We start from the raw sequence: 21522 nt of genomic DNA on the forward strand, positions 1-21522 counted from the left end.
TGTTCACCCGTTGTTTGTTTTTCTTTATCTATTTTCTCAACTCCGTACAAAAAAAGGTATGTAAATGTGGATCATTATTCTACCATTACTTTAAGATGGCTTGAAAAAAACCTGCTAGTTTGCAAGAGAAACCATGTATAAGCAATAAGAATGATCTATATTGCAATATCTTATAACTAATGTAGCAATGTAGTCTGCCATATTACAATAATATATTTGTTTCTGCTCTTCTTTCTACAGCCATCTTATTAACAATACCTATTTTGCAGTAAATGTACTGACTATGTTTTTGATAGTTTCTCTTTACTGTTCATCTTTGAAATTCTGCTTATCCATAGCTTCATTTCTAAGGCGCTTTTAAAAGAAGCAGAAAAACAGATAAAATCTGTTTTTAATTTTCTTTCATTACATTAAGTTTTCTGCGGACCTTTTTGTTTGGGTTTTGTTCTGCATTGGAGTCAGGAGAGGAAATGAGAAAGGATAGTGTATTAAAAATATCAGGCCAATTGGCAAAAAACTGTTCTAGCCTAGCCATTGCAGTAACATTAGGTTCAGTTGTTCGGTGAGGAAGCATATTTGACTTACTTTGTTCATTAAAGTGCCACTTGGTTTTGTTCTGCTATAGTGCCCAGTATGTAGGGACTTTCTAAACATTTACGAAGATTGGCCCCTGCTCATAGGAGCTTTCAATACAAGGACAAACAAGTACACAAATGTCAGAGTAAGGAATAAGAATATGCAATTTGTATGTACAAGTCAATTTGATTCACTGTAGGCAGTACAGCACAAGTGGATCTTTCAAGTGGACCAAAATCTGGACATGGGAGGGCCTTCCAGATGGGAGCCACATAGAAGGCACAGAGGATTGTTTGAGAATCAGATGGAAAGGTGAAGTTGGAAGCAATGGTGGAGTGGCAAAGATTCGGGGACAACATGACACTTGACAATGCAGGATAACTAGGGTGGGGGGAGTGATATGTGGCGCTTTGATGGTGTTGACCAGAAGCTTATATCTGATAGGCTACTGGATGGGAAGCCAGTGGAAGGACTCGGAGAAAGAAGTTAAATGATCGAGGAAGATGAGTTTAGTGGCAACATTTTGTCTGGGCTGCGGGAGGGCAGTGTGTGTGTGTGGGGGGGGGGAGGGGAGGCCGGAGGAGAGGATTAATCAAGATGGAATATAATAAGAACCTGAAATGAGAGAGTTGGCTGTGAAGGTGGAGAAAATAAAGGACTGATTAGATGAGGAGGAAGAAGCAGAAGGATTTGGAAATAGCATTAATGGGTGGGGCAAGGGATTGGAAGAGTGAAAAATAATGCCCAAGTTGTGGGTCAGAGTGACATGGAGGTTGGTGGGATAGCCTACAGTGATAGAAAAGAGGGGAAGAGAGAGATGCTGAAAGGAGGAAAAAGGTCAGAGAGGTAAGAGGACAGCTGGGAGAGGAGCAGCAAGCATCTTAAAGTCCCATGAGGCTAAGATGTCAAAGAGGAGAAGCTCCACAGTAACAACAAAAGCAGTACAGGGGTCAGAGGATGAGGCTAGAGTAGAGAGAGCTGGGATGCTATACAAAATTAAAACTGTAATTATACTAATCCTAGATACATTGGCCTAGAAAAACCAGCCACTTTATTCAGTTTGAAGTGGGGCTCCCTTCCAATTGGTAGTACTTAACTTCTAACATGCCTTTTAAAATGTTTATTTTAAAACTGATATTGAAACCAAAACAATAAAAATAAAAGAAAACAAAAGTTGTAAAGCACTAAACAAGCTTTTGAAAGTGTTCATTTAAGTGTATGGGTAGGATGGGTTAAGAGCATCTATAAAACTAAAATGTTTGTCAGCTTGTGTGCATTGCAATTACATTTGCCTGAAAACTGTAGCAATAAGCCTATTTTAATTGTCAATATAATTATCTAGTAATCAAACCGTGGCAGGAATATACAAGTAGGAAATCCAACTTCAAATCCAACCAAACCAAACCAATGATCCACTACAACCTGTTAAGAATGGCTTACAAGAAAAGGGACCTCTACCTCAGAAAAAGGTTTAAAAAAAAAACCCAACAGAAAAACAAAAACTATATCCTTGATTTTTAAAAAAAAGATATTTACCAAGTTAAAATGGGTATAAGTTTCTGTTAAGAAAAAGTAGAACTTTCTAATACACAGCAAATAAAGAGTATTCCAGCTGCACGTGCTCTCAAATCCAGAGTTTTAATTGTTGTTTCCTCAATTTTTTTATTTGAAAAATATAAAAACCTGTTCCACAAAACCTATTAAACAATTAGTTTTGAGTTCTAACCGTATTGACGAACAAAATGGTAAAATGACTATCCAATCTGCCACATCCCCGTTGCCGTTAAATGAACTTAGCTAGTTCCCAGAACAAACTTTTTTTTTTAATAGCAAGTGTGATGTATACTCTGTTTCGAATGCAAACCATGTTTTCTGCATTTGTATTGCCATGGACAGATTACTAAAATCTCTATATACATGGACTTCACTGGTCACCTTTGTATTAAGATAACTGTTCACAGATGAATGCTGCTGAACACTATTTAGAGCACAAGTTGCAGAAGTCGCCTCCAAATCTGATTATGGCATGTCTTTAAAGTGCCATGCTGCACCTCTTAGTAAATGGAGAGTGATCTTGGGGTGACATGGTCAGAACAATTGAGCCAGGAAGATAATTTTGGCAGCCGCATTTTGAATGGATCTGAAGGGGACAGCATAGCTATCAAAGATAAAGAAGAGGCTTCAGTGGTGAAGATGAGGGAGGAGTTGCCTGGAGAAGATACTGAATTTTGCAAGTCTAAAGCGGGAAGAAGGAGCAAAACTTGGACATGGCCTGGGTATGTGAATCTATAGAGAGCAGAGTTAATGACAAGGGTATGGTTATTGGCTTTTCCCTTGTCAATTGTCCTAATCTAAGTGTTACCTATCTGACAAGTTCCCATTCGCTTAGTGGCTGACGCTGGGGATTGAATTGGGGACTTCTTAAGGCACAAGTCCCTACAGCTTGAGCCAAAGAGACAGGCACTGTAAGAGAGGGCTGTAACAGACTTGTCTGTTGTGGTTTGGGCACAAGGGAGAGCACATAACACGCTAACCAGTGGGTTACCTGAGCATTGACTGGGGTCAGTACCAGGTTGTAAGGCCTTCAAGGAACACTGAGAGTAGTGCTGATGGTTCAGTAAGTGGCTTCTTCTTGATTGGTATTGCTGTAATCCTATAAAACTGGTTTGTGAAGTCATTGTGCTCTTTGAGATACTGTCCTTTTAAAATGAGGCCAAGTCAATGCTAGGCATACTTTGCTAGTGTAGGTATATCGGCTAAGTGCTCCTGGTGTGGATGCATCTCATACGAGCAACACTGCTAGTTCTAGCATGCCTACCCTTTCTCCCCCAAGGGAAATAAGCTAAATCAGCAAAAGTCCAATTTTCCAGTATGACACTGTCTACACTATATGGGCTTTTGCTGCCACAGCTAGGTGTACGGGTCGCAAATTACACCCCTTACCAACATAGTAATGCTGGCAAAAAATTGTAGTATAGACATGGCCTGCAATGTAGAACTGAGGTCCAAGATCTTGTATGCCTGCCAACACTTGCTTTTTTTTGAAGGACTGAGTGAGAAAACAAATATTTTGCTAACAAATAGGAACTTCCCCTCTCTTGGATAAGTACAATTAACATGTTAATACAGCTGTTCTAGTTGGTTCCATTTGCAGAACTATACAGGGCTTATCTGTAACTTCCAAATGGACTTCTTGTCCTAAATCATGTAGGACAAGTTTTTCTAAAGCCTTGTCTACACTAGGAGTTGAGGTTGAATTTAGCAGCGTTACCTCGATTTTAACCCTACACCCATCCACACAACGAAGCCCTTTTTTTCGATTTAAAGGGCTCTTAAAATCGATTTCTTTACTCCACCCCTGACGAGGGGATTAGTGCTGAAATCGGCCTTGCCGGGTCGAATTTGGGGTACTGAGGATGCAATTCAATGGTATTGGCCTCCGGGAGCTATCCCAGAGTGCTCAGTTGTGACCGCTCTGCATGGCGTGCTCAACTCAGATGCACTGGCCAGGTAGACAGGAAAAGCCCCGCGAACTTTTGAATCTCGTTTCCTGTTTGGCCAGCGTGGCGAGCTCACCTGCACAGGTGGTCATGCAGAGCTCATCATCACAGGAGACCATGCAGTCCCAGAATTGCCGACGAGCTCCAGCATGGACCGAACGGGAGGTATGGAATTTGATGACTGTATGGGGAGATGAATCCGTGCTGCCAGAACTCCGTTTGAAAAGACGAAATGCCAAAATATTTGAAAAAATCTCCAATGGCATGAAGGGCAGAGGCTATAACAGGGAACCGCAGCAGTGCCATGTGAAAATTAAGGAGCTCAGGCAAGCCCACCAAAAAACCAGAGAGGCAAACAGCCACTCCGGTTCAGAGCCCCAGACATGCCACTTCTGTGATGAGCTGCATGCCATTCTAGGGGGTGCAGACACCACTACCCCCACCCTGTGCTTTGACTCTGTCCAAGGAGTGGGAGGCAACACGGAAGTGGGTTTTTGGGGCAAAGAGGAAGAGGTTGTGGATAGCTCACAACAAAGAAGTGGAGAAACCGGTTTCCCCAACAGCCAGGAACTGTTTATCACCCTGGACCTGGACCCAGTACACCCTGAAGCCACCCAAGGCGGGCTCCCGGACCCTGAAGGCAGAGAAGGGACCTCTGGTGAGTGTGTACCTTTGTAAATATTATACATGGTTTAAAAGCAAGTGTGTTTAATGATTAATTTGCCCTGGCATTTGTGGCCAGAACAGCTACTGGAAAAGTCTATTAACTTGTCTGGGGCTGGAGCGGAAATCCTCCAGGGACATTGCCATAAAGCTCTCCTGGATATACTCCCAAAGCCTTTGCAAAAGGTTTCTGGGGAGGGCAGCCTTATTCCGTCCTCCATGGTAGGACACTTTACCACGCCAGGCCAGTAGCACGTAGTCGGGAATCATTGCAGAACAAAGCATTGCAGCATATGGTCCTGGTGTTTGCTGGCATTCAAACAACATCCCTTCTTCATCTCTCTGTGTTACCCTCAGGAGAGTGATATCATTCACGGTCACCTGGTTGAAATAGGGTAGCTTTAGTAAGCGGACATTCAGAGGTGCCCGTTCCTGCTGGGCTGTTTGCCTGTGGCTGATCAGAAATCTTCCCCGCTGTTAGCTACATGGTGGGGGGAGGGGTGAAGCCATCATCCCAGAGAATTGGGTGGGGGGGGGGGGAGTAGTTGGGTTTCTGCTGCATTTGAACCCAGAAACCGCAGATCCTCCTTTTAAATTGCCAACCCATTTTTAATGGCCAACCCAACGGCTACTTCTTATGGGAAATGAGGGTGCTGCTGTTTGAAACCATTCCTACATGTTATGAAGGTTAAAGAAGCCGAAAGCTGCCTGCAAGCCAAATTCTGTTGCCCGGCCCTGCATGAGTGATCTCTCACACCAAACCGGCATACCCTCAATAAGAGGCAAAATGCAACCTTGTAATGAAAGCACATGTGCTATGTAATGTTAACAGCAAGGTTTACCATGAAAGAGTGTACCCATTGTTCTATAAAATGTGTCTTTTTAACTACCACTCTCCCTTTTTTCCTCCACCAGCTGCATATGTTTCTCCTTCCCAGAGGCTAGCAAAGATTAGAAGGCGAAAAAAACGCACTCGTGATGAAATGTTCTGACCTCATGCTGTCCTCCCACACTGACAGAGCACAGCAAAATACATGGAGGCAGACAATCTCAGAGTGCAGGAAAACACCATATGACCACGAGGAGAGGTGGCGGGCTGAAGATGGTAGGTGGCATCAGCTTGCTGAAAGAAGGCAGGAGTCAATGCTCAGGCTGCTGAAAGATCAAACTAATACGCTCCAGCATATGGTTGAGCTGCAGGAAAGGCAGCAGGAGCACATACCGCCACTACAGCCCCTGTGTAACCAACCGCCCTCCTCCCCAAGTTCCAAAGCCTCCTCACCTAGACACCCAAGAATGTGGTGGTGGTGGTGGGGGGGGCTCCAGCCACCCAGCCACTCCACCCCAGAGGATTACCCAAGCAACAGAAGGCTGGCATTCAATAAGTTTTAAAGTGCTGTGTGGCCTTGTCCTTACCTACTCCACCACCCCTCCCGAGCTACCTTGGCAGTTATCCTCCTATTTATGTGATGAATTAATAAAGAACGCATGAATGTGAAGCAACAATGACTTTATTGCATCTGCAAGCGGGGATTGAGGGGGGGAGGGGAGGGTGCTTAGCTTACAGGAAAGTAGAGTGAACCCGGGGGGGGTTCCATCAAGGAGAAACAAACAGAACTTTCACACCGTAGCCTGGCCATTCCTGAAACTGGTTTTCAAAGCTTCTCTGATGCGCACCGCCTCCTCCTGTGCTCTTCTAACCACCCTGGTGTCTGGCTGCGTGTAATCAGTGGGCAGGCGATTTGCCTCAAACTCCCACCCTGCCATAAACGTCTTCTCCCTTACTCACACAGAGATTGTGGAGTGCACAGCAAGCAGCAATAACAATGGGAATATTGGTTTTGCTGAGGTCTAACCGAGTCAGTAAACTGCGCCAGCGCGCTTTTAAACGTCCAGATGCACATTCTACCACCATTCTGCTCTTGCTCAGCCTATAGTTGAACAGCTCCTGACTTCTGTCCAGGGTCTCTGTGTATGGCTTCATGAGCCATGGCATTAAGGGGTAGGCTGGGTCCCCAAGGATAACTATAGGCATTTCAACATCCCCAACAGTTATTTTCTGGTCTGGAAAGTAAGTCCCTTGCTGCAGCTGTTGAAACAGACCAGAGTTCATGAAGATGCAAGCATCATGTACCTTTCCTGGCCATCCCATGTTGATGCCGGTGAAACATCCCTTGTGATTCACCAGTGCTTGCAGCACCATTGAAAAGTACCCCTTGTGGTTTAGGTACTCACTGCCTTGGTGCTCCGGTGCCAAGATAGGGATATGTGTTCCGTCTATGGCCTCACCACAGTTAGGGAATCCCATTGCAGCAAAGCCATCCACTACAACCTGTACATTTCCCAGGGTCACTACCCTTGATATCAGCAGATCTTTGATTGCGTTGGGTACTTGCATCACAGCAGCCCCAACAGTAGATTTGCCCACTCCAAATTGATTTCTGACTGGTAGCTGTCTGGCGTTGCAAGCTTCCACAGGGCTATCGCCACTCGCTTGTGAACTGTGAGGACTGCTCTCATCTTGGTATTCTTGCGCTTCAGGGCAGGGGAAAGCAAGTCACAAAGTTCCATGAAAGTGCCCTTACACATGTGAAAGTTTTGGAGCCACTGGGAACCGTCCCAGACCCACAACGCTATGCGGTCCCACCACTCTGCTTGTTTCCCGAGCCCAGAATCAGCGTTCCACACCATGAACCTGCCCAATTGACACCATTGTAGGGGGCTGTACTTTGTGAGAAGTCTATGTCCATGTCCTCATCAGTCTCGTCACCGAGCTGCAGTCGCCTTCTCCTCGTCTGGTTTCGCTTATCCTGCTGGATAATGCGCACAGTGTTTATAGTGCTCATAATTGCCGCGGTGAGCTGAGTGGGCTATGGCGTCTGCGCTGAAAAAAGGCACAAAATGATTGTCTGCCATTGCTCTGACGGAGAGAGGGGCAACTGACAACATGGCTTACATGGTTGGTTTACAGGGAATTAAAATCAACAGAGGGGGTGGCTTTGCATCAAGGAGAAACAGAATGGCCCCCTCAAGGATAGAACTCAAAACCCTGGGTTTAGCAGGCCGTTGATTTCACGGAGGGAGGGAGGAAGGGGGGAGAAAATGAATACAAAACAGATCTGTTCTATTTCTTGTTGTGATCCACTTCATCTATCTTTATACATCTTGTTGGCAGCAGACGGTGCAGTACGACTGCTAGCCATCATCATCTCCTGGGTGCTTATTAGAAGACGGTGTAGTACGACTGCTGGCAGGACTGAATCGCCATGAGAGAAAACTTAAAAGGGAAATGACCTGGCTGAGTCACTCCCATGTTTGCCCAGGCGCCTCTGACCAACCTCACTGAGGTCGGCTAAAAGAGCACTCTGGAGTACAGCGATGATGGCTACCAGTCATACTGCACTGTCTGCTGCCAAAAGGCAATGAGCTGCTGCTGTGTTGCAATGTAGTACTGCATCTGCCAGCACCCAGGAGACATACGGTGAGCTGAGCAGGCTCCATGCTTGCCATGATATGGCATCTGCATGGGTAACCCAGGAAAAAAGGCGCGAAACGATTGTCTGCTGTTGCTTTCACGGAGGGAGGGAAGGATGGGCCTGATAAGTACCCAGAACCACCCACGACAATGTTTTTGCCCCATCAGGCATTGGGATTTCTACCCAGAATTCAAATGAGCGGCAGAGACTGCGGGAACTGTGGGTTAACTACCCATAGTGCAACGCTTCAGAAGTCGATGGTTGCCTCAGTACTGTGGACGCACTCCACCGACTAAATGCACTTGGAGCATTTTTGTGGGGGGACACACAATCGACTGTATAAAAACATTTTCTACAAAACCGACTTCTATAAATTGAACCTAATTTCGTAGCATAGACATAGCCTAAGTCTAGATGATATATACCCAAGAGTTCTGAAGGATCTTATCAATTACATGGCTAAGAAAAATCATGCAATGTCATTAAGAAACTTACCCTCCAATCCTTTGGTGCAGTTAACATATGTTGCACCTGTGTTTTATAAAAGACTCTCTTAACGATCCAGAGAATTACAGACCAGTAAGCCTTCTATACCTCGTAAATTGACTTAAAAACCCACACTATATAGGTAGGATCTAAGCAGTTTCGCCAGACTCTATTTGCTTTTGTAGAAACCAATCTGATAGAATTCTTTGAATGTATGAAGTGGTGCATAAAAGAGAACCTGTTAACCAAGAGACTAATTAGTAGTGGTGTGGTAACCTCTGTAGACACTAAATAGTCCCTTGTGAGGGATAAAATATTTTCCTGGATAAGAAACTGGCTAAAAGACAGAAAACAAAGCGATCATTTTTCATCATCGGGAAGCAGAATACAAACTGCAGGGTGACTTGAGGTTTCATACCAGAACTGGTGATTGGTTAATGATCTGGAAGAAATGGGGTAAGGAGGGTGGTGGCAAAAACTGCAGAAGACAAAAAATTATTTAAGTTAGTTAAAACCAGAGAAGATTCTGAGGAACTCCAGAAAGCCCTAACCAAGCCAGGTGAATGGGAGACACAATGGCTGATGAAACTCAGAGTGTTGATAAACCCAAAGTAATATGTGTTAAAGGAAAAGGAGTACTTGTGGCACCTTAGAGACTAACCAATTTATTTGAGCATGAGCTTTCGTGAGCTACAGCTCACTTCATCGGATGCATGCCACGGCATGCATCCGATGAAGTGAGCTGTAGCTCACGAAAGCTCATGCTCAAATAAATTGGTTAGTCTCTAAGGTGCCACAAGTACTCCTTTTCTTTTTGCGAATACAGACTAACACGGCTGTTACTCTGAAACATGTGTTAAAGGGAAACTCGAACTATTCAGACAGATTACATGGTTCAAAATTAACAGCAGTGACTCAGAAAAAGAAGCTAGGCATCATTGTGGACAGCTCAGTGAAGATCTCAGTTCAGTGTGCAGTTATACCTTAAAAAACAAGTAAAATGCTAGGATTCATAAGGAATGGGGTGGAGAATGATACAGAAAACATTATCCCTTTGTACAAATTAGTGGTTTCCCTTCATCTGGAGTACTGTCTGCAGTATTGATTACTGCATCTCAAAAAGGATATTGCAGAATTAAAGGTGATTCAGAGAAGGGTATGAAGAATGAATAGAAGCATGGAAAAAATCTCATATGAAGAGACTGAAAATATTTGGCCTGTGTATTTTGGAAATGAAACTAATAAAAGGACACCAGATAAATGTATACAAAATAATGCATGGTCTAGAGAAGGTAGTTCAGGAGTTTCTGTTCTATGAAACAGGGAGCACCAGAACAAGGGGACACTAAATGATTGTTAGGTATCAGAGGGGTAGCCGTGTTAGTCTGGATCTGTAAAAGTAGCAAAGAGTCCTGTGGCACCTTATAGACTAACAGACGTTTTGGACCATAAGCTTTCATGGGTGAATACCCACTTCGATGGATGCATCCGACAAAGTGGGTATTCACCCATGAAAACTTATGCTCCAATACGTCTGTTGGTCTATAAGGTGCCACAAGACTCTTTGCCGCTTTTAATGATTATTGAAAGGTGTCCAGTTAAAAACTGATAAAAACATATGCTACTTCACACAACTAGACTGTGGACCTCATTGCCACAGGGTGTTACTGAAGCCAAGAATTTAGCAAGATTTTGAGTGATTGGACGTGTATAGATAACATGAATATCCAGTTATAGTAGTTAATGTGAGGAAAGTGTTTTGGGAGGTTTTTTAAGACTATATTGAGGGTTAGGGTAACACTTTTTTATGGAGGACTGATTAACCCACATCTGCCTACTATGGCGTTTCTTGCAACTTCTTCTAAAGCATCTGATGCTGGCCACTCTCAGATATTGAGTTAGATGGATCACAGGTGTGATCCAGTGTGGCTATTCCTGTGCTACTGTGTACTGATTAAATAGGCACAAGTGTTCCTCCCCAAAAAGTGTTTGAAATTTATTGGCAAATGAAGTGATTCAGGTATAAGTTTGAAGCATTTAGGAATCAAAGGTATAATGTAATTGTGACTGTTAATTTGATCGTATGTTGATTTTATATAATTCAAATGGTGCCTCTAAAGTAATTCAGTTTAATTCTGACTACACGTTAATAAAAGTTAATTACCATGCTGTTGTGTTGGTAAGGGTACAGAATCACTGCAGTCTGATAGGCTAAAACAATTCCATTTTTGCTAACTTCAAATTAAAGCATGCTTTTATTTGAAATGGTATTTCTATGCCCTCATCCCCTCCTCTTAATGCTGTCATCAGATGACACTTAAAGGTTTAAATGATCTACTGTTAATTTTATGAATATTTTTACAAATTTAAATGTATCCAAAAAGTTTTTGGAAAGTGTAGGGGACAATTTCCTGGTGCAAGTGCTGGAGGAACCAACTAAGGGCAGAGCTCTTCTTGACCTGCTGCTCACAAACTGGGAAGAATTAGTAGGGAAAGCAAAAGTGGATGGGAACCTGGGAAGCAGTGACCATGAGATGGTCGTGTCAGGATCCTGAACTCCAAGGAAGAAAGCAGAATACAGACCCTGGACTTCAGAAAAGCAGACTTTGACTCCCTCAGGGAACTGATGGGCAGGATCCCCTGGGAGAAGAACATGAGGGCGAAAGGAGTCCAGGAGAGCTGGCTGTACTTTAAGGAATCCTCATTGAGGTTACAGGAACAAACCATCCCGTTGTGTAGAAAGAATAGTAAATATGACAGGCAACCAGCTTGGCTTAACAGTGAAATTCTTGCTGATCTTAAACACAAAAAAGAAGCTTACAAGAAGTGGAAGATTGGACAAATGACCAGGGAGGAGTATAAAAATACTGCTAGGGCATGCAGGAGTGAAATCAGGAAGGCCAAATAACACCTGTAGTTGCAGCTAGCAAGAGATGTTAAGAGTAACAAGAAGGGTTTCTTCAGATATGTTAGCAACAAGAAGAAAGCCAAGAAAAGTGTGGGCCCCTTACTGGATGAGGGAGGCAACCTAGTGACAGAGGATGTGGAAAAAGCTAATGTACTCAATGCTTTTTTTGCCTCTGTCTTCATGAACAAGGTCAGCTCCCAGACGGCTGCACTGGGCAGCACAGCATGGGGAGGAGGTGATCAGCTCTCTGTGGAGAAAGAAGTGGTTCAGGACTGTTTAGAAAAGCTGGACGAGCACAAGTTCATGGGGCCGGATGCGCTGCATCCGAGAGTGCTAAAGGAGTTGGCGGATGTGATTGCAGAGCCGTTGGCCATTATTTTTGAAAACTCATGGCGATCGCGGGTGGTCCCAGACGACTGGAAAAAGGCTAATGTAGTGCCCATCTTTAAAAAAGGGAAGGAGGAGGATCCTGGGAACTACAGGCCAGCCAGCCTCACCTCAGTCCCTGGAAAAATCATGGAGCAGGTCCTCAAGGAATCAATTCTGAAGCACTTAGAGGAGAGGAAAGTGATCAGGAACAGTCAGCATGGATTCACCAAGGGCAAGTCATGCCTGACTAATCTAATTGCCCCTTATGATGAGATAACCGGCTCTGTGGATGAGGGGAAAGCAGCGGACGTGTTATTCCTTGACTTTAACGAAGCTTTTGATATGGTCTCCCACAGTGTTCTTGCCAGCAAATTAAAGAATGTGGGCTGGATGAATGGACTACAAGGTGGACAGAAAGCTGGTTGGATCGTCGGGCTCAACAGGTAGTGATCAATGGCTCCATGTCGAGTTGGCGGCCAGTATCAAGCGGAGTGCCCCAAGGGTTGGTCCTGGGGCCGGTTTTGTTCAATATCTTCATTAATTATCTGGAGGATGGTGTGGACTGCACCCTCAGCAAGTTTGCAGATGACACAACTGTGAGGAGTGGTAGATACACTGGAGGGTAGGGATTGGATACAGAGGGATCTAGACAAATTCGAGGATTGGGCCAAAAGAAATCTGATTATGTTCAACAAGGACAAGTGCAGAGTCCTGCATTTAGGATGGAAGAATCCCATACAGTGCTACAGACTAGGGACCAAATGGCTAGGCAGCAGTTCTGCAGAAAAGAACCTCAGGGTTACAGTGGATGAGAAGCTGGATATGAGTCAACAGTGTGCCCTTTTTGCCAAGAAGGCTAATGGCCTTTTGGGCTGTATAAGTAGGGGCATTGCCAGCAGATCGAGGGACGTGATCGTTCCCCTCTATTCGACACTGGTGAGGCCTCATCTGGAGTACTCTGTCCAGTTTTGGGCCCCAAACTACAAGAAGAATGTGGAAAAATTTGGAAAGAGTCCAGTGGAGGGCAACAAAAATGATTAGGGGACTGGAACACATGACTTATGAGGAGAGGCTGAGGGAACTGGGATTGTTTATTTTGCAGAAGAATGAGGGGGGATTTGATAGCTGCTTTCAACTACCTGAAAGGGGGTTCCAAAGAGGATGGCTCTAGACTGTTCTCAGTGGTAGCTGATGACAGAACAAGGAGCAGTGGTCTCAAGTTGCAGTGAGAGGTTTAGGTTGGATATTAGGAAAAACTTTTTCACTAGGAGGGTGGTGAAACACTGGAATGCGTTATCTAGGGAGGTGATGGAATCTCCTTCCTTTGAGGTTTTTAAGGTCAGGCTTGCCAAAGCCCTGGCTGGGATGATTTAGTTGGGGATTGGTCCTGCTTTGAGCAGGAGGTTGGACTAGATGACCTCCTGAGGTCCCTTCCAACCCTGATATTCTGTGATTCTATGTATCAGTGAAGAGCACTAAAGTATGCCTTGAATAAGTGGTTTGGATAGGTTTGACTGAAGATAGAAACATTGCTCAAAAATGAGGAGTGGGGGAAGTGGACAGTTTTAAAACATAGATATTGTTTGTATTTTAACCATATTTGATGGATGGTAGTTCCTAAGCAGTCTGCACTATACAGGCTTTTTTTTTTTCTTCCTGTGCCAGAGTCTAAAAAGTCAGAACCCTGGTAAATGCAGGTTTGAAAGAGAAGTGTAAGCTCCTTGTTTCACTCTCACTTTCAAATATTGTTCTTTTAGAGTGAAATTTCTACACTTGCAGCATTCTGTTCAAAGGTTAAACTTAATTCAAAAGCTCAAACCAAGTTATTTAAGATGTTTTAAGCAATGTCAACAAGAAAAATGTCTTTTAATAGTCTTCAGAAATTTAAATTAAAAATAAAAATGATTCTTCAGCTCAGAACTTGAAAATGGGTTAGTTTTTAAAAAGGTAGCTTTTAATTGTCATAATAGTCTGTGGAGACCAGCAGCTTTCTGAAATAATTTGGTTCAGGAATGTCATAAAAGATGTTTGAAAAAGACCTACTGCCCATGCACGATATTTTTAATTATATTAAACATTTTGCTTTTAAGCCATAGAAGCACATATTAAAAATGTATATCCTTATTCATATACTTAACATGTTTGTGTATATGTGTATATGTAAATTAAAAATGGCCATAAATGCATTAACTAAAATCTATTTTAAAGACCAGTCATGACAGATAAGTTAACTAAGCCTGAGGTGAGGAGGGAACAAATATATATGAGTGTCTGAACTGACACCATTTAATTACAGGTTTTTAAATATTTCATATAATTAGTGCATTTCACTTTCAAAGCTCAAACATATGCTAATTAATCCTCATGAAACCTCTGAAGCACATAAGTAATATTTATCCCCAATTTACAAATAGGGAAAGGGAGTTGGTGTTGGTGCTAGGGTTAAACTCAAGAATTTCTGGCTCTCAGTTCTGTGCTCCTTCCAACAACAAACAACACTTCATTACAGATTTAGAGCTTGTTTGGGCCTTCAGCTATTTTAGGCAGGTGTACAGCTGCCTTTATAATGTAACCCCCATTTCCTCCCTGGGGACAAGCAACACTCACCTGTGTGCCTGGGCTCCTGATATTGTTGACAGAAAGAGATCCTGAGTATACCAGTGGTGGTGGTGTATAGGTGGGAATCCTCTATCCCCTACTCTGCTGCAGTCCTTTTACTTGTAAAGGAAATTAAAATTGGCAGTGTATCCACCTGGCTGGGCCCTGTACACACTAAATTGGAGCCTCCATGAATAAGCGTATTCTAATCCATGCAATGGGTCTAACTAAAAGATACCAATTATAAATAATATACACCCAGTATACATTTAGATTAAAGTTAACATACCTTTACTTAACAACGTAAGGAAACACGGTATAACAGACTGAGATTAAATGTCACTACTAATTGAAGTTAGTGGGTGTGGCAGTTTCATCAATCGATTTAAAAAAATAGTTTACAGTAGTAAATAAAACTTATCTAACGTGCATTAAAACTGCCACCATTTAACCCACCCCTGAGTGGACACTCCTCTGGATTTCAGAGTTCTAAACACTTGTTTGTGTGGGCGTGCTTAGAGATCTTGAAGCTGAAGACAACACTTTGTTGATCCAGTGAATCAGTCCAGCCAAGACAACAAGGGGCAGAACATTTCTAATTTAGGATCCTTTCAAGCTGTACACCCCTTCTGAAGATTGGAGTTGTTTTAATCAAATGTCAACAAACTTGGGTTCTGGTTTGATGAGAAGACCATTCTGCTCTTCTCAGACTCAGACAACTCCTTAAAGGCTTTGCTATGCCCCTTTCCTTGCAAGTACTTTCCCAAAAAAGGGTGGTGGTTACTCACACTGCCTTCACTGCAGATCCACCTCAGTCAGCTCTGGGCACAACAACAGTTTCTGCCCTGCTTCCAATGAAGCCAACAAGTCTCTGAGGCTCCCTGCTTGCTCAAACCCCCAGCAAATTCTCAGTAGTTGCTTCTAGCTTCCTAGCAGCAGTTGAGCAGCAGCTCCTGGTATGGACAAAGCTCCACAAAAGCCATCTCATCGCCTCTCCAAAATAGTCTATCATTTGCTCTCCTTAGAAGAAGTCTCTCTCTCTTCCCAAGGCATCATGGGAGTTGTGGACTCCAAGGTTGGATTACAGCGCTCAGGATCTTCTCAATTGGAACACTCTCAGTTGAGTTCAGAGGCCCCGTTAGTAAAGGGTGCCTACAATAAGCAATAGGAACCATGTTTTTTGTTTTAAACTCAGTTTCTGCTACTGCTTTAAACTACTACCCTAGCTAATAAAAAAAAAAAAAATCCTATCTACTGCTCTGATTGGGGGGTGCGGGAGAGAGACACAGGACCTATGAAATATTTACTCTAGTATGAGTGAATGTAGTACACTTGAAAAGTACAATTGAGTGCCCTGGAGAAAAATCTGCTGTTTATCCACAGAACCGGGTGGCATGCGTAGTGGCAATTCAGGCCTCCATACTGCACTATCACTGTGCTACAGCCCTGACCAGCAAGGACTAATTCTTAGGTGAGAAGGTAGCTTAGAATGGCCATGCCCTTTCAGACATTGCCTCCATGCCTTTTTAGTCCATGACCATTGACTAAGACCGCCAACGGGGTTGTTGAAAAATTAGTGAGTTAACAGTAAACTGTTACACCCTGTTGCCAAACAGACAATAAATACACATAAGGAAATTCCTTTTTCCTTTTTTTAGTTAGAAAAAAAGTTAAAGTCAAACCATACTGAGCATAACACGTGCAGCTTTGTGAGAGAGGAGGCTCCAGACACTGCATGAAGTCTCTGTAATACTAGGCTGAGCCACATTTGTGAGCAGACCCTCAGCATGGTATCTTTGACCTTTGTCACCAAGACTTCTGACAACAATGATTAGGGGCACAGTGCTACTGTGGAAAATGGTTTCAGAACCCGGCTGAAACCAGAACATAAACGCCATACATACTGACTCAGATCCAGGGCCATCCCTAGCCATTTTGGTGTCCTACGCAGCCCCCCTGCGGGGGAACTGTGTGGGGTCCCAGGTCTCTGCCGGGGGAGACTTGGGGGGCAGAGGGGAAACTGCCCCCCAGCACTCACCAGTGGCACGGCTGGGAGCTGGTGGTATGGAGCGGGCTGGAGCCAGGTCGCTCCTCTGACTGCTGCCTGTGAGTGCAGGGCACCCGACCCTTGCTGCAGTCCTCAGGGGAAAGGCTGGGGTGGGATGAGGCGGGGTGGAGCAGGGGTGGGATAGGGAAGAGGTGGAGCAGGGGCTGGTGCAGCCCGCAGCTGCATACTTTGTGTATGGGTAGGGATGGCCCTGCTCAGACCAGTGGTTCATGTAACCCAGTATCCCATCTTCCGACAGTGACCAGTGCCAGATGCTTCAGAGGGCGTGAACAGAACAGGGTAATTTAGTGAGGGATTCATCCCCTCTCCTCCAGTCCCAGCTTCTGGCAGTCAGAGGTTTAGGAATACCCAGAACATGAGGTTGTGTCCCTGACCATCTTGACTAACAGCCCTTGAAGGACTCCTGAACCCTATTTCTTTCTTGGCCATCACACATCCCCTGACAATGAGTTCCACAGGATGAATGTTCATTATGTGAAGAAGTACTTCCTTTTGTTTGTTTTTAAACCTGTTGCCTGTTAATTTCATTGGGCCAACCCCTGGTTCACGTCTTATGTGAAGGAGTAAATAACACTTTCACTTTCTCCACATTGTTCATGATTTTATAGACCTTTGTCATATCCTCTCTTAATTATCTCATTTCTAAGATGAACAGTCCCAGTCTTTTTACGCTTGACTTTCTTTTTACTCATATGGAAGCTGTTACGTACGTCTATTAATTTTTGTTTCCTTTCTCTGGACTTTTTCCAATTCTAATATATTCTTTTTGAAATGTGGTGACCAGAACTGAACATAGTGTTCAAGATGGGGACATACCTTTGGTTTATATAGAGGTATTATATTTACTATCTGATTATCTATACCTTTCCTAATGGTTCCTAACTAACATTGTTGGTTTTTCTTTACTTATCTGTTTTAATTTATCAGTTTGTTCTACAACATATTCTATTGACACCTCAATCTTGGACAGTTCCTCAGATTTGTTACCTAAGAAGAATATCTCAAGTATGGGACTTTTTGTTACATCCTCTGCAGTGAAGACTGATGCAAAAAATTCATTTGGCTTCTCTGCAACAGCCTTGTCTTCCTTGACTGTTCATTTAGCACCTCAGTCACCTGTTTCGGGTATATTTTTTTTTAAAAAATTGCTGTTTAGTTTTTGTCTTTTGCTAGTTGCCCTTCAAATTCTTTTTTGGGCTTCCTAATTCTACCTTGACTTAACAAAGTTTGTTCCTTTCTATTTTCCTCAGTAGGGTTTGACTTTCCAATTTTTAAAGTTTCCATGCAGCTTGCAGGCATTTCAGTCTTAAGACAGCTCCTTTTAATTTCTGTTTAACTAGCCTCCTCATTTCTGTATAGATCACCTTTTTGAAGTTAAATGGTACTGTGGTGTGTTGTTTTGTATTTTCTCCCTACAGAGATGTTAAGTTTAATTACATTATGGTTGCTGTTACTGAGCAGTTAAGCTATATTCACCTCTTGGATGAGATCTTTTGCTTCACTTAGGACTAAATTGAGAATTGCCTCTCCTCCTCTAGGTTCCAGGACTAGCTGCTCCAAGACGCAGTCATTAATTTTATCTCTGTATCCCATCCTGAGGTGACATGTTCCCAGTATACATGGGGATAGTTGATATACTCCATTATTACTGGGCTTTGTTTTATTAGCCTTTCCAATGTCCCTGACTGTATTTCACAATCACTGTCACCATCCTGGGCAGGTGATTGTTAGTATATTTCTACTGCTATACTCTTATTATTCAAGCATGGAATTTCTATCCATAGAGATGGTGTGGTCAAGTTTGTCATTTAAGATTTTTACTATATTTGATTCTATGCTTTCTTTTAAATATAGTGCCACTCCTCCACCAGCATGACCTACTGTCATTCCTATATATTTTGTACCCTGGTATTATTGTGTCCCATTGATTATCATCATTCCACCAATTTCTGTGATGCCTGTTATTTCAGTAGCCTCCTTTAATACCAGGCACTCAAGTTTACCCTCTTAGTATTTGGACTTCCAGCATTTATATACAGTCACTTAAAAGATCTGTCAATATTTAGTTGTATGCCTTCATGTAATGTAACTGAATGGAACTCTCTTTTGCTTGACTGTTTCTCTTCAGTTCCTACCTGTAATTTATCAACTTCTGTCCTCTCCTCTTTATGAGGATATAGAATATCCCCTTTAATAAATCCTCCCCTAAGGGATGGGTCTGCCTGGCCTGTGCGTTCCTCCACAAATCTCAACACTACCCTAAGCCTTAGTTTAAAACCTTCTCTATGAGCTTTTTAGTTTTACATGCCAGCAGTCTGGTTCCATTTTGGTTTAGGTGGAGCCTATCCTTCCTGTATAGTCTCCTTCATTCCTAAAATGTTCCCAGGTCCTAATAAATCTAAATCCCTCCTACCAACACCGTCTGATCTACGCATAGAGACTGTGCAGTTCTGCTTGTCTAACTGGACCTGTACATTGAACTGGAAGCAATTTAGAGAATAGTACCATGGAGGTCCTGGATTTGAATATCTTGCCTAGCAGCCTAAATTTAGCCTCCACGACTTCTCCCCTGCCTTTCCTGATGTAATTGGTACCTACATGTACCACAACCACTGGCTCCTCCCCAGCACTGCACATAAGTCTATCTAGATGTCTTGAGAGATCCACAACCTTCCCACTTGACAGGCAGTTCACCAGGTGGTTCTCCCAGTCATCACAAACGTAATGCTCTATATTTGTAATAAATCCTCCATTACTATTGCCTGTCTCTTCCAAATAAGTTGGGGTCACCTCCCTCAGAGGAGGATCATCAGTACGAGGCAATATCATGACATCTGAAAGGAGTTCCCCAACTATGGGCTTGTTTCCCTCTGCTCCTTTTTGATATAGTCCTTCTCCAAGGCTTTCATCCTCCTCTGCAGCACAGAAGCTGCCAGATTGGGGGTGGGACCGTTCTACTATGTTCCAGAAAGTCTCATCTATGTACCTCTGTCTTACTTAGCTCCTGCAGTTCAGCCACTCTGGTTTCATGAGCCCATATATGGTCTCTGAGGGCCATGAGCTCCTTGCACTGAATACATACATACGCCACCTGCCCACAAGGCAAGTAATCGTACATGCTGCAGTCTCTGAAATAAACTGGGTAGCCCACACTCTGCTGCTGGACTTGTGCTTTATTTTTACTCTTGCAGGGTTTGGGGTTTTTTTTGGGGGGGAAAGGAGGTGGTTTGTTTTCTGTGGGGGAGGGGGTGGTTGGAGGGGTCAATTATTGGCCTAAGTTTAGAGAATGTTTGTTAGGTGTATCTGTATCTTGTGCTCCCACTCTAATCTCCCTCTGAAAACTCCTGTTTGCTGTTCCTGTTTGCTCTGGTCGCTTATGGGCTGGCTGTTCTCCCTGAGTTAGCCATACCCCCTTGTCAAGAGGCCCTAAAGGGATCAGGGCTCAATGGATGGTAGTCAAGCCCCTCATTAGGAAGCTATCAGTCTGGGCCAGGGCTGGGCAAACTATGGCCCGCAGGCCAGATCCAGGTCAGGCTCCCGGAAGCCACAGTATGGTCCCGCTCCAGCCAGGTCGCAGGGTTGGGGACCGCACCATGCGGCTCCCAGAAGCTGTGGCATGGCCCCACTCCAGCTCCTATGTGTGCCAATGGCCCCCTCTGGCGCTCCAATGGGAGCTGCAGGGGTGGTGCCTGCGGACAGGACAGCGTGCAGAGCTGCCTGGCCACGCCTTAGCGTAGGAGCCAGAGAAGGGACATGCTGCTGCGTCCGGAGCCTCTTGAGGTAAGCGATGCTGCAAACCTGCACCCCTGAGCCTCTCCCCACACACCAACCCCCTGCCCCAGCCCTGATCCCCCTCCTGCTCTCCAAACCCCTCAGTCCCAGCCCGGAGCCCATTCCTGCACCCTAAACTCCTCATTTCTGGCCCCACCCCAGAGATCGCACCCCCAACCGGAGCCCTCACCCCCTACTGCACCCCAACCCTAATTTTGTGAGCATTTATGGCCCGCCATACAATATTCCCAGATGTAGCCCTTGCGCCAAAAAGTTTGCCCACCCCTGGCCTAGGGTGAGCATGCAGCCCACTAAATAAACCACACTATACGCTTCAATCAAGAAAGCACACAACAACAAACAGATGACAAACTCACCCCAAGGGTCACCTGGTCACTCCTCCCTCACCTGGAGAACTCCCTCAAAACTGCCCTGTTCATTACTCCTGTATTGGAGAACTCTCTGGCAATGTTATTGTTACAGTTCTGGGCTGATCTGATACCAGTGTTCCAGAGACAGTATGTCATTACTAGAGAATCAATAATAGTCTTGTGGAAATTCAGCATTATAGCACAAACTGACTTACGAGCTTTTGATAAAATGTAAATAGTTCCAGAAAGAATTTGGTTTTTCACAAATAGTGAAGTTTAGCTATGACTTCTTACTAAATTGTTTTAATACAATTAAAAGTAACCCCGCAAAAATTAATTTAAATTATAATTTATATCAACCAGTTTATTTTAAAGCAAGTTTTGTGTTTTATATATTTTATTAATGACAAGTGCAATAAGTAGTTGTCTTTGTGTGTTTTGGAGCAATTAAATATTTAAGCTATTTTGCAAGGTGATACAAAAAACTCGAGTTACTGCAACAGCTGCACTGCCTGTTCTCCTGTGGTTTGATTTCCCTTTTTATCTCATTCTCTGCAACTGAAGACTTATCAACATTTGTTTCATGTAGTGCACTGCATTGAAAGCCGCTTAAAATGAACTAAGTAAAGAGAGAAGCACTTTTAGAGTGAAGTTTTTCATTCCTTAGTTTCATAATGTCTTGGGCTCAATTTTTGTCTTCACACACTCTAAAGAGCAGCCTTGGAAGTCAGTGGGA

At 43.7% G+C, this 21522-nt stretch overlaps 2 protein-coding genes across 4 annotated transcripts in view; both read left to right on the forward strand.

Annotated features, from left to right (window-relative positions):
* ZSWIM6 (zinc finger SWIM-type containing 6) overlaps positions 1-21522 on the forward strand; it is a 164475-nt gene that overhangs the window by 85525 nt on the left and 57428 nt on the right. The window lies entirely within an intron of this gene.
* LOC144930550 (uncharacterized) lies at positions 2-6223 on the forward strand. Its single transcript, XM_078852776.1, has 2 exons — positions 2-4734; positions 5655-6223. The coding sequence occupies exons 1-2, from the start codon at positions 4056-4058 to the stop codon at positions 5729-5731; spliced, it is 756 nt and encodes a 251-aa protein (XP_078708902.1). The 5' UTR covers positions 2-4055; the 3' UTR covers positions 5732-6223.

Source organism: Lepidochelys kempii, chromosome 5 (genome assembly GCF_965140285.1).
Source record: "Lepidochelys kempii isolate rLepKem1 chromosome 5, rLepKem1.hap1, whole genome shotgun sequence".
Taxonomy (NCBI): Eukaryota; Metazoa; Chordata; order Testudines; family Cheloniidae; genus Lepidochelys; species Lepidochelys kempii.